Here is a 12744-nt window from a genome sequence, read left to right as displayed (position 1 = left end):
AAGAGCATCTTGGCCAGTCTATGTTTCTAGAAGATGACTATTTCACATGGAATCTGCCCTGCGGAAACCTATACTTTGCCACGACGTATTTTCGGTGAGGTTGAATAAGTAGAATATACTTTGTAGTCGTGGCCAGATGACCAATGCGTGGAATCACTGACCACACTTTTCCAGGACCTTTCTACACGCAATCAGAGATGGAGATATTCAGAATTTTTGGGAGAGTGACGAGGAAACAAATAAATAAATAAATAAACTGTTTAAATATTATGACAGTATAATTAATTAAGGCCCGGAATCTTACCCGAATCCTGATCATATATTTGTGACAAGGACGTAGGGTAGCAAACTTGCACCGGAGGGCGTAAAAGTTCTTTCCGAAGCTGGCCGTAGATGGGTGTTTCTGAACTGTGCAAGGTTTGAAGTCAGTTGAGGGACATGAAGAGTAGCATCGTGTACCCTCTAAATTTATAGCGTTGTCAGAGGAATGATGGTAAATCAATGTGGCAGAAATATCCTAGAAAACAATCTTTCAACGATTGATGTGACTGCCTGTTGGAGATTGTCTACACTGATAGTACTGATGCTGGCTGCCACGATGCACATGTTCGTCATGTCCTGTGTCTGTTGTAAGGAAGTCAAGTGCATTCGTCAGCGTAGCTGCTGACGAAGAGGACACTTGAAAGGAATGGATGGGCTCACTCTTTATCCATTCCCATAAGAATAACTTAATCTAGATGTTTACTTTTCAGTGCCTGAAGCAATCAAACATCCAAAAAGCATTGGTAAGCGACAGAATTATTTTTCAACTGCTGTAACTATCATGACCAAGGCTAAGATAACAACTTTATTCCTTCAAAAACCTTCAGTTACAATACCTATGCTTTGTCAAATGCTCCAGATGCCAACACCACTCAGTTTTCTCATTAATACTAAGGCATGTGCCGCCAGTACAACCGTTAACATAATGTGAAACCTACAAAGAACTCATGGAATACAGATACATAAGGAAAACATACTAAAAGGAAAGCACAAAAATAGTGATACTTGACAAATCTTACAGTCAGTCTGGGCCATTTCTTAGAACTCCAGATACAAACACTTCAAACCTATCAATAAGGGGATTTACACCTCTACAAGTGGGGAACCTACAGGTGCTCCGAGCAGATGACCGCAGCCTCTAACGTGGAACTTCTCTACAACCCACATTGAACATAATCCGCAAAAATGACCAAGACTCTAACTATTCTGAGCTCAGAACCCTATGCTGGTAAAACTGTTCATGGCATTCTTTCACAATTGGTGGCCATGAGGTACTCTGAAACCCACCACAAGGGAATGTATACAACAGATATCCAGCTCTCCGTGCTAGATTGTAAAATCTGCACCTCACATCATCGACATGTTGTAACGAAAGCACTCATCACATCAATAGCCCTCGTCCTGAACCAATTTGGTCAATAAGACCGTAAAGAGTTCGTCTCTCTTCTGTGCACGGGCCTCGTCACGAATCCTCCTTTGTTCCTCACGCTCTCGCCACATTTGCTCTCTCGCTATCCGCTCCTGTTCCAGCTTCTCCATAGCGTCTCTCCACTCCTGCTCCCGCAACCGTCGCTCCTGCTCTCTCCTCTCCACCGATTCTCTCCATTGTTCCTCCACTTTCTGCTGCTGATGAAAAAAATCCTCCAGCACTTCCTGCATGCTGTTGGCACGATACTTCTCCGCTGTTACCCTAGGCCGATTGTTGTCCTTCTCGCCCTTCCTTTTCTTCCTCTGTACGACGCGGTCCTCTTCACTTTCCTCCTCATCATCATCATCCTCACTGTCATCGTCGTCATCACTTTTAGCTTTGCTCCTCTTGCCTTTCTTCTTGGCTCGAGGTCCTGACTCGTACTCCAGAAGAAGTCTGTCTGAGTTCTTGGCACGCTCTTTGAAGATGGCATCGAGTTCATCAAAGAAAGGGCACTGCCTGCCATTCTCGGGATCAGCAGGGTCCTTCCCCTGCGTGAACTGTATGTCACTAGGCAAAACTATGCATCAGTACCATAGTCGCAAGCATGTGTCCATTTCTTCAACAGCCGAGAGCATACAGCGAAGCAAATATTTCTCCATCGTAATACAATGACCAGATTTGAATAGGACAAAGAATCTGCGTCAAGACACACTCTGACACTGAGATGGTAGCCAAGCAGATGAATACAAGATAGACGATGGAGAAGTAGAACATGATGTAGACCAGACCTCATAATCAGGCTCAGACGTCTCCTTCCCCTGAAAAACAAACATGACCACACAATTGGTGAGGTACGTGGTGCAAAACCAAACTACTCACTCACAATCCTGTAAGTTCACAAGGCTAGATATTTTACTAAGATTAAGAATGCATATGAGATGAGAGACAGATGAGCTATTGCAAACAATAGAAAACCTGTTAAAACTCTCTTACAAAAAGTCATATTGATAGGGATATAGTAACACAGAACGGATAACCTAGTATTGAAAAAAAAAAAAAAAAAAAAAAAAAAAACCCAAATCTCATCATCGCGACAAAGCTTAACTGAAATTCTTGATAAATCAAAACCTATTTTCAATTGCCTGGAGGAAATATTCAAATACTATAACGCTAGCGATCGAAACAGTGCAAGCTGTAGCTTGTTCTGAATAAGGTAGCTTCCTACTCGTACGCTCTACCTACTATGAGCAGCATGGTATCAGGGGTAAGTGACAGTCCCTTGCTGCTTCCTTTAACAAATGTAGGAAATGTTCCAACTACGAAACAAGGCTGCGAAGAGGAATGCAATTGTGTATATGGTAAAGGATAAACTTATGAAAAAACGAAGTAGAGCCACACTGTTTCAAAATGAAGTGCAAACCAGTTGGAGAAAAAGAGTGACAATGGAAAGATTCGGGTGTTAAGTCCGCGTGTGCAATACACAGCAGTGCCTAGCCCAGATAAGTACCTTGTAACGGTTGACCAAGTTTTTCCACTTGCATTTGCATTGATCCGCACTCCTCCGGAACCCTTTCTCCTTCATTTTCCTCTCAATCAGCTCCCACAGGGCCTTGTTCCGCTTGGTTTGCGTGAAGTCCTTTTCCAACTCTGCCCGAATAGCGATGAACTCCTTGGTTTCGTGATATCCCCACTGAGGAATACGATCCTCCTTCTTCAGATTTCGGCCGCGGACCGGGGTGAGGGACCCCATATCAGGGTGGTTCATGTCATGCGTCACCTGGAGCGACATGGACATCGGCAGCGCGCCTAAACTCTCCCCCATCAAAACCGTCGGCCGAGCCTGGTACGCCAGCTTGACCAAATTTTCTCACACCCTCAGTTACAACAGTAACTACTTCCTTCACAGCGCTGCCGGATTCTTCTGCTTCTTCTCCTCTTTCTCTAACCCTCGCCACTTTGGAAACCTACTTTTTCAACCATCCACTGTATTCAACCTCCAGACCCCCTCCTCTCGCAGAGAAATTATCCACCAAAGCCACTTCCGTCTCTCTATAGACGATCGAAAACCCTAAATTATCTCAACCCTCTTTTTAATACATTATTTGCTTGTAACCACATCTGGATACCTCCAACCCCTACAACACGCACCTTTGGAATCACAGGAAAAACCAATTCCACGCTACAAACTCCGGAACCAGCATTCCTTTCACTTCCGCTACAAAAATACACCACACAGAAACCGCCTGTTCCAACAAATGTCCCTCGCCTGCCCAGAAACCAGATTATTTCCCAGATACTAAGTCACTACCGAACCTCGTGCTCAGCTCACTCTGCCCACCCTTGAAACCAAACCGGCGTACCAACGTTGACCCCCCTTTTCCGAGGCAATACACCTATCGAAACGTTTCGAAACGAAAACGGAGATACAATGCTGCAACATCCTACGAGCACCGAAAAAGCGACAATTTTGGTGGCATTTGGGACAAACGGCGGAAGACCACGCCGAGAGAAACCACCACCTCGCGAGCAGGGCTGCCAATCTTTCCTACTGTCTGGGTTGAGAACCGTATCACACCCAGATACCTTTGAGGCTAACCGGCTCGTGTGTAACCTCGGCAAAGAACCGCCATCCACCCTTGTATCTACGTGGCTATACCGGTGTCGGGTTACCTGGGTGTGTAATCTCCTTATACCAGGGTAAATACCGAGTGTATGTCGGGAATATTAATGTTACCTGGGCTACGATCTCCTCTATGCCGGGTATCTCATCTGTTGGTAGAATTTCAATATTGTATTTAGTGTTACGAACAAACATATTGATCCAAAATATTAGTATCCATCTTTGGGTCTTCCTTCCTTTACTAAAATAAGATTGATCACTTTTCTGTACTTTGATGTATTCTTTTCGGAAAAAAGTATATATACACTTCATTACATGAATGGTTTATGAAATTTCATGCAAAAATAAACATTTAAAATTCAATTGCTGAGTAAAATCATACGAAGTATTATGTTCTATGGATTTTTTTTTTCTTTTTTTTTTTCTTTTTTTTTATCTTGTTTATTTAGTGAGTTCAATACTATTGGCTTTTACTACAAAATCAAAATTTTAATGTAAGATGGATGCAGATTCTATTCAATCGTGTGCATGTCAATCTTCCCTTCCTCACAGGTTTTGTTTCATGCAGAAGATTCTATACAAAATAACATCAAGTAAACAAACAATAAATTCATAATTGTCTTATATATGTGTTACATGTGAATGTATCTATGCATCCATTACTTAACACAAATTTTAAAAAACCTAATTAACAAAATAATCAAAATCAAAATCAATCAGGCTTTGTATATGACATATCAAAATTAAGCAGGTTTTTAAAATCTTACTTATATCCTCATATGCTTAATTACAAGTATCAAATTTAGTATGTAGCATACATATACTTTGTATGTGAGTTTAGTTTAAATAATACCTTTTGGCATTAATTGATAATAATGTTAGTTAAACCATCTCCTTGAAATAGTGAGGTGACAATATATATATATATATATATATATATATATATATATTATTTATAGGAAACATGAGGTGATACATAAAACATGGTATGAAACATTTCATGCGTTAATTTGGATACTTAGCCAAATTCGAAAGATGGATGAAAACCACGTACGAGGGACGAAGATCAAAAATCCACAGCGATTACTCATTCGTCAGTGATGGTGCCATCGACGTCATGTGACCGTGTGAACAGGGCTATTAAACAACCGCTTAGGGTTTAGGCTTTCCTTTACACCTTCCTTGTATTTTTCCAGCAGGAGCCCTAATCCTTGCTATTCCTCTGGGCCTCTGCCTCTGTCTTGGCCATAGGCTGAGCTGAATTCCGAGGAGCGGTTGCGTTCGTCGTTAGGTGTATTTCGCAGGCAACTCCTGGTCTGGAGAGGAGTATATATCAGCTCAGTGGCTTTTCTCAGTCTTCAATCTTTGGTAGTTAGGTCCGTGTGTGGAGTAGCGGCACAGAATTTGTATGAATTCATTGAGAATTGGCTGGTGATTACGAAATTGTAGGTTGCGGTTATTGTTGTGGCCATGGCGGCCGATATGTTTACCGTTTCCCACACGGTAGGGCGGGTACTATGTTGTATGTGCGGAGTAACAATGGCGCCGAACGCAGCCAACATGTGCGTCACCTGCTTGCGTTCGCAGGTGGATATCACAGAAGGCTTGCAAAAGCTCGTCACCGTGCTGTACTGCCCTGAGTGCGGCCGATACCTCCAGCCTCCCCGGACGTGGGTGAAAGCGGAGCTTGAGTCGAAGGAGCTGCTCACGTTTTGCATCAAAAGGTTGAAGAATATTAATAAGGTGCGGCTGGTTGACGCGGGATTCATATGGACTGAGCCTCACTCGAAGCGGCTCAAGGTGAGGCTGAAAATTCAGAAAGAGGTCATCAACGGAGCAATTCTTGAGCAGGCGTACGTAGTGGAGTACACGGTGGAGGATCACATGTGCGAGAAGTGTTCGCGCGTGGCAGCGAATCCCGATCAGTGGATCGCTTGTGTGCAAGTGAGGCAAAAGGTTGAGCATAAGAGGACTTTCTTCTTTCTGGAGCAGCTCATCATCAAACATGGAGCGGCTGCAGCTGCAGTTAACATTAAGCAGATACACGATGGGATGGATTTTTACTTTGCAAATAAGAGTCACGGCTTGAAACTTCTCGATTTCCTATCAAATGTTGTTCCCGTCAGGAGCAGACATGACAAGCAGCTGGTTTCACACGACACAAAGTCCAACACTTACAACTACAGGTTTACCATGTCCGTAGAGATTTGCCCAGTGTGCAAGGATGACCTGATATGTTTGCCCCAGAAGGTTGCGGCTGGTCTGGGCAATATCGGTCCTCTGGTTCTGTGCGCACAGGTCTCAAACAGTTTGTTGCTGCTCGATCCTCAGACCTTGCGGACCGCGTATATGGATGCCAATCAGTATTGGAGGACTGGATTTACGTCGGGATTTAGGTCTCTTCTTAACGCCAGGCAACTTGTAGAGTACGTCGTTTTGGACATCGAAACAGATCCTAGTGCATCTTCTCGTGCTTCGAAATACGTACTGGCAGACGTGCAGGTAGCGAGGAAGTCTGATTTTGGGAAGAACGACATAACTTTTATGGCACGTACGCATCTTGGCCACCTATTGAATGTTGGGGATTTTGCCTTGGGTTACGATGTCTACGCAGCTAACACTAATGATCCAGAATTAGAGAAATATCGCAATTTATCACTTCCAGATGTAGTTCTCGTGAAGAAGAGCTATGAGGAGAAGCGGGCTAAGAGACGTGGAAAGCCAAGACCATGGAAGCTGAAGGCATTGGACATGGAGATTGACCCCAGCGCTCTCAGGCAAGACCAGGATAAGGCAGCCAAAGAATATGAAAGGTTTTTGGAAGAAATTGAGGAGGATCCAGAGATGCGCGCGAAGATCGCCTTGTACCGGGATGCTAACTACAGGCCGCAATCTGAAACTGCGTCTATGATAGATGGAGATGGCGATGAGCCTCCAACTGTGCCGCTGGAGGAGTTGTTAGCAGATCTACGGATCGACCATGAAAGGGACGAGTCTGAAGCTGCCGATGATGTGGAGATGGAAGAAGACTAGCCTTTGCAGGTACTTGTATTGGACCTGGGAGGTACACACACCAATTCAATCACGATGAATCTGTTCGGTCTCAGGTATTCCCATATAGTGGGTATGATTGAAATGCGCTGTCCATCGTAGAAGTCCCTTGTGAAAGCATATATGCAGTGTGCTGTTGTTTTCTGCAAAGCTTGCGCAGTTTCGCATGTGATCAAATCAACCTGGGACCGTAAGATTGTGGACCGAAGTTTTGACAGACATTCTCAATCGCTGCACTAAATTCAAGTGGAACGGTATTTAGGATTTAGTATGTTATCAATTGTCCTCAAGGTGTATGTAGTGGGAATGTTTTTTCTGGAAGATGGTTCTTTATTACAATAGCGGTTTTCTTTTCCACCGCTTTTGCAGCAGGAATTGTTGTACATGTAGAGTGTCAAAATCTGCAAGAACGGTCAATATTGGATTGTTTTAAGACCTTTCAAAAGAGTAAATGGCTGAAGTCTGCGTTGTTCCCATTGACAATAATTACTATCTCCATTATATTACTCTTATTACAATAATTTTCTTATATTATTGGGATGCATGCTCTCCGGAAAGGAAGGAAACCAAATGCCTTTGTGGGCTGTGTCATCACATATGTATGTTCTTATTCTGACGGTTTTTTTGTTGACTGAAGTTTGTCCGTTGGTTTGCTTGCTGTTTCAAATGCAAGAGCCAAATAACGAAGTCCTTGAAATGACACGACAACAGATGAAAATCAAACTAAAGAAGAAAATAGAATTTCAAAGTAAAAAGTAGTTCAAGAAATTTGTAACTGAAAAAATAAAATAAAATAAAGGAAAAAAAAAGAAAGAAAAAAGCAGAAAGTTTAGGAGGAATCTTCTCCTTATTTTAATTTATTCTCAAATATATTTCATTATGTGGTAGGCCATAGTCCCTTTATTTTTACTTAGCTTATTGTCTTGTTTAATTGTTTTATAGTTGCATCTTCTATATGAACCTATCTTCTATTGTGTTGTTTAATTGTTTAGTATTATATTTTAAACTAGTTGAACTATTGTATTGTTCAATTGTCTAGTATTATATTTTAAATTAGTTGAACTTGTGCTATTGTCATAGAATTAGTTTACTTAGAGATAAAAACAACAAAAAGATGTCTCCTTATATAGTAGCTTGCATGCATAAGGAATACATATTTAACAATGTTGGAGAACAATTTTAGCAAGGTGAATATAAACTCTCACAAAAGACTCACTTCCTTTCAAATCATTTCCAAGTTGGTGAATTGTTATATATGTGGTAAGTATTGTCTCTAATAGATCCAACCTTAGTCTCTCCACGTCCTTCAAAATCTCACTATTCTCATCAATTTCGACTATCCTCTCCAACCATAAACCCCCAACCTACATCCCAATGTATCCATCATCTACATCTTCTACTTCACATGTACCCAACATATCCGGACCACCACTCAATATACTCTCCCCCCTCCCACCTATGCCCTTGAATTCACATGCAAAAAGCTTAAGGCAGTTTTTATGGTGGGGCCCAATTTTTTAAAAGAGAGATTATCTTGGTGGGGCCTACTATTAAAAATATTCTTAAAAATTCCAAGAATAGTTGAACAAAGTATAAATAGGATTAGCTGAGGCCATTTAGACATTTAGTTAAAGATAACTTCAGACTCTTTATTTTAATAAAGTTTGATTTCTTTTTTTTCTTTTGTTCTGTTTGGTTCTATTCTCTTTTATTCAGTCCTGTCTTTCATATTCCATTCTATTTAGTTACTTTTAGTTTTGTTCTGGTATACTTGATCTTATGTTGTGTTGAGATCTTTGTTGTTATGAAATTGGTAAGGTTTTAGATTTTAGAGAATCTAGTCCTATTTCAACATATGTCTCTACATTCAACACCCACCACCACTACTTAAAGCACCACCTACCACTTCAAATAATAATTCAACATTCAAACTTATGGCATGATTACTTACATTCTCTCTGTCTTCTCTTGATTTCTTTTTGGTCTTTCTTCAATTTATGGGCCAAGTTGGATAACATTGAATACCTCATTTAGAAAAACAAACATAATTGATACTCTATTAAGTTTAGGTCAACACCTGGATAGGAGATAGGGCAAGAAGAAATCCATTAGTTATAGAAGTGGAAGTGAATCATATATGTTGTTAAGGCATTGTGAATCTATAAACTGAGTTTTGTTGGGGTCTTGTGAATCATTACATAATTTAGCTTTTTCTTTAATTTTGATGAAAAGAATGAGAGATGTTGCCAATCAAAGATCAACTTTGTCTCTTTTGATTTATCTTATTGGTTTATCCCCCCCTTGAATGTTTTTTATATATAAAATTGGACTAAATAATAATTTTGAATATGGCAATGAATGATTTATTTTTGATTTTATAAAATTATTAAAAAATTAAATTATATATTTATAGGTACTTTTATCCACTTATGTTTTTTTTTTTTTTTTTTTTTTTTAAAATAAAATAGTCTTACAAATTATTAGATAAAGCATTCAAAAGTTTTTTGAAGGTTATTAATTATTAATTAAGTTATAAGTTGGATGATGTTTTAAATTTTACTTATTATCAATGTCTACATTCACCAATTATTTACATTTATTATATAAATAAAATAAAATAAATATTTTTTATTTAAAATTTAACCATATTTTATTTTTTCTATAAATATATGGAGCTTAAATGTAAAACAATATACATAAGTTGCTATACATTTTTTTAATTTTTTTTCATATGTATCTATGAATAACTCTGTAGAATTAACAAAATATTTTCAAATCATCATCAAATAATTTTAATCAACTTATCATGATTAAAATGCTCTCAATCACCAAGTGTTTGAAAAAATCCCAATATCAAAATTTCAAACCTCTATGCCTTTTCACTTTCTCACACAAGAAACCAACACTCCAAACTTTTTAACATCAATTTGTATCCAAGGAAACAATGAACGCTACATATTTCACCACCCACAAATTCTCACTGCCGTGCAAAAGAAATATACAACGAAAACTGATTGACACATAAAAATTGCACTCATCAAACACTCGTGTCCCCAAAATCTGCACTATCATACAACAACAAAAACGACGAGTAGTAGGAAACCCAATTATAAATGAAGGTACAGGAAGCGAGAAAAGGGTGAAGAGAATTAAAAGGACAATGCATGAACAACAACTGGTGAGTGCATTTAGGTAAACCCGGTTCGCCGCCAGCACACTGACGCGCGCTAGCGGCACAGCCGCGAGTAGCCTGGTCCACAGCGTCGGTGACGCCGAGTGACGACGGCACCACCCATCGAAACTGCATCGTCGTCGTCGTCGACCTCACAAAACTATCTCCGTTCTCAAATATCTACAACCGCGAATTGCACCCAAAAATTCAGCAGCGAGTGGTGCGAAGATGGAAAATCCACAACAGTGGAGACATTATTCCAATATCTTCGTCGTTGTCACTTACCTCGGCAATCATCTGCATGACAGCCGCCCACGTCGGACCGGATTGCGTCACCACGGCGTTGGCGAGCTCGACAAATACCAAGCTCATCCTCACCTTGCAGTGTTAGTCAGTCAATCTTGTTGCTTGCTTGTCTCCTCTCGCTTCGGCGTTTGTTCTCCGGTAGCTTGTGCGCAATTCTTCGTTGCCCTCGCAGAAAGGACTGGGTCTGAGAAAGTGACGGGAGTATAGTGAGGATTGGAGTCGAAACGCGAGAGGTTTGTTTGCAGCTATGGCGACGCTTCAAGCTGCTGTTGCGCCCTCGGCTGCTTCCTTCGCTTCTAGCACTCGCGCCGTAGTCCCGAATGGAGAGTGTGTCTCTGCATTGGCGCCTCGGGGCAGTCAGTGCTCACGAGGCTTGGGTCGCGCTGCTTCGAGCGGGCGCAGCATTTCGTTGAAGTCGTTCGATGGCCTGCGAGGGTTGAATGGCGGAGGCTTGGTGTCCGCTGTGGAGGCCCTGAGGAGTGAGAGGAGTGTTGTGGAGGAAGGAGTGGGATACCAGCCGCTTCGAGTTTATGCTGCGAGAGGGAGTAAGAAGATTGAGGGGCGTAAGCTGCGAGTGGCGGTCGTGGGAGGTGGTCCAGCGGGCGGGTGCGCCGCGGAGACGCTTGCCATGGGCGGAATCGAGACGTTTTTGATTGAGCGGAAGTTGGATAATGCGAAGCCGTGCGGGGGAGCGATTCCGTTGTGCATGGTGGGAGAATTTGATTTGCCTCCCGAGATCATTGACCGCAAAGTGACGAAGATGAAAATGATTTCTCCCTCCAATGTCGCGGTGGATGTGGGCAAGACGTTGAACGATGATGAGTACATTGGCATGGTGAGGCGTGAGGTGTTGGACTCTTTCCTCCGGGAGAGAGCCCAGAAGAACGGGGCTACTATCATCAATGGACTTTTTCTGAGGATGGAAGTGCCGAAGGATAATGACAGCCCTTACAAACTCCACTACACCAATTTCGACGGCTCGTCAAAGGTTGGGACACCAGCTGTGTTAGAGGTGGACGCTGTGATTGGAGCCGACGGTGCGAACAGCAGGGTAGCAAAGGACATTGACGCTGGGGAGTATGATTATGCCATTGCGTTTCAAGAGAGAATCAAAATTCCGGCGGATAAGATGGAGTACTATGAGAACTTAGCAGAGATGTATGTGGGCGACGACGTGTCACCGGATTTCTACGGGTGGGTGTTTCCGAAATGCGATCACGTTGCCGTGGGGACAGGAACGGTCATCAACAAGCCCTCTATCAAGAAGTATCAGACCGCGACGAGGAACCGTGCTAAGGATAAGATTGCCGGAGGGAAGATCATTAGGGTGGAGGCACATCCTATTCCAGAGCACCCGAGACCTCGCAGGGTGAGCAGCCGAGTGGCATTGGTCGGAGATGCGGCAGGGTACGTAACGAAGTGCTCCGGAGAGGGCATCTACTTCGCAGCCAAGTCCGGGCGCATGTGCGCGGAGGCCATAGTGGAGGGATCAGCAAATGGAACGCGCATGGTGGATGAGTCGGATTTGAGAGTGTACTTGGACAAGTGGGACAAGAAGTACTGGGCGACTTACAAGGTGTTGGACATTCTGCAGAAGGTATTCTACAGGTCGAACCCAGCGCGGGAGGCATTCGTGGAGATGTGCGCGGATGATTACGTGCAGAAGATGACATTTGACAGCTACCTGTACAAAGTGGTGGTGCCTGGAAATCCTTTGGACGATATCAAGCTGGCGGTCAACACGATCGGCAGCCTCATCAGAGCCAATGCGTTGCGCAAAGAGTCTGAGAAGATGACAGTCTGAGTGTCTTGAGTTTCGATTAGTCGGCAGTGGGCAGACCACGCAAGAATGTAACATTTGTAGGAGTATTTTATCTTCGACTACTGCGGGCACGATCCTGCAACCAGTGCTGAGATGATTGTCGCTGGAGAGCAGCATCCGAATACGTGTAAAGAGTTAAATATTAACCAGGAAGGGAAGGCATTCGTGAGAAGTAGGGACGCATTTTGGTCATTTCAATCGGCTTACTTCAAGCTATATAATATAAGCTGCCATGAGCTTCTGATTCCTTGAAAGCTGAATTTCACATGTCATTTCATCGTGCCTGCTCGCTCCTTTGCTTGTATGTTTTTGCTTGTATT

The 12744-nt window shown here is 42.3% G+C and overlaps 3 protein-coding genes across 3 annotated transcripts; 2 read left to right on the top strand and 1 right to left on the bottom strand.

The window, feature by feature from the left end:
• Positions 1-1019: 1019 nt before the first annotated feature.
• On the bottom strand, positions 1020-3954 carry LOC112275239 (trihelix transcription factor GT-3b). Its single transcript, XM_024505433.3, has 3 exons — positions 2961-3954; positions 2242-2271; positions 1020-2010 (listed from the first exon to the last, which is right to left on the bottom strand). The coding sequence occupies exons 1-3, from the start codon at positions 3273-3275 to the stop codon at positions 1429-1431; spliced, it is 927 nt and encodes a 308-aa protein (XP_024361201.1). The 5' UTR covers positions 3276-3954; the 3' UTR covers positions 1020-1428.
• Positions 3955-5263: 1309 nt separating this feature from the next.
• Positions 5264-7610, top strand: LOC112275264 (uncharacterized). Its single transcript, XM_024505497.3, has one exon. It carries the CDS (start codon positions 5544-5546, stop codon positions 7104-7106), a length of 1563 nt encoding a protein of 520 aa, XP_024361265.1. The 5' UTR covers positions 5264-5543; the 3' UTR covers positions 7107-7610.
• Positions 7611-10482: 2872 nt separating this feature from the next.
• Positions 10483-12678, top strand: LOC112275265 (geranylgeranyl diphosphate reductase, chloroplastic). Its single transcript, XM_024505498.3, has one exon. The coding sequence runs from the start codon at positions 10850-10852 to the stop codon at positions 12404-12406; it is 1557 nt and encodes a 518-aa protein (XP_024361266.1). The 5' UTR covers positions 10483-10849; the 3' UTR covers positions 12407-12678.
• The last annotated feature ends 66 nt before the right edge of the window (positions 12679-12744 follow it).

The sequence above is a fragment of the Physcomitrium patens genome, chromosome 22 (genome assembly GCF_059467195.1).
Source record: "Physcomitrium patens ecotype Gransden chromosome 22, ASM5946719v1, whole genome shotgun sequence".
NCBI classification, from domain to species: domain Eukaryota; kingdom Viridiplantae; phylum Streptophyta; class Bryopsida; order Funariales; family Funariaceae; genus Physcomitrium; species Physcomitrium patens.
The sequence above is the reverse complement of the archived record's forward strand: the minus strand, read 5'-3'. Positions and strand labels throughout refer to the sequence as shown.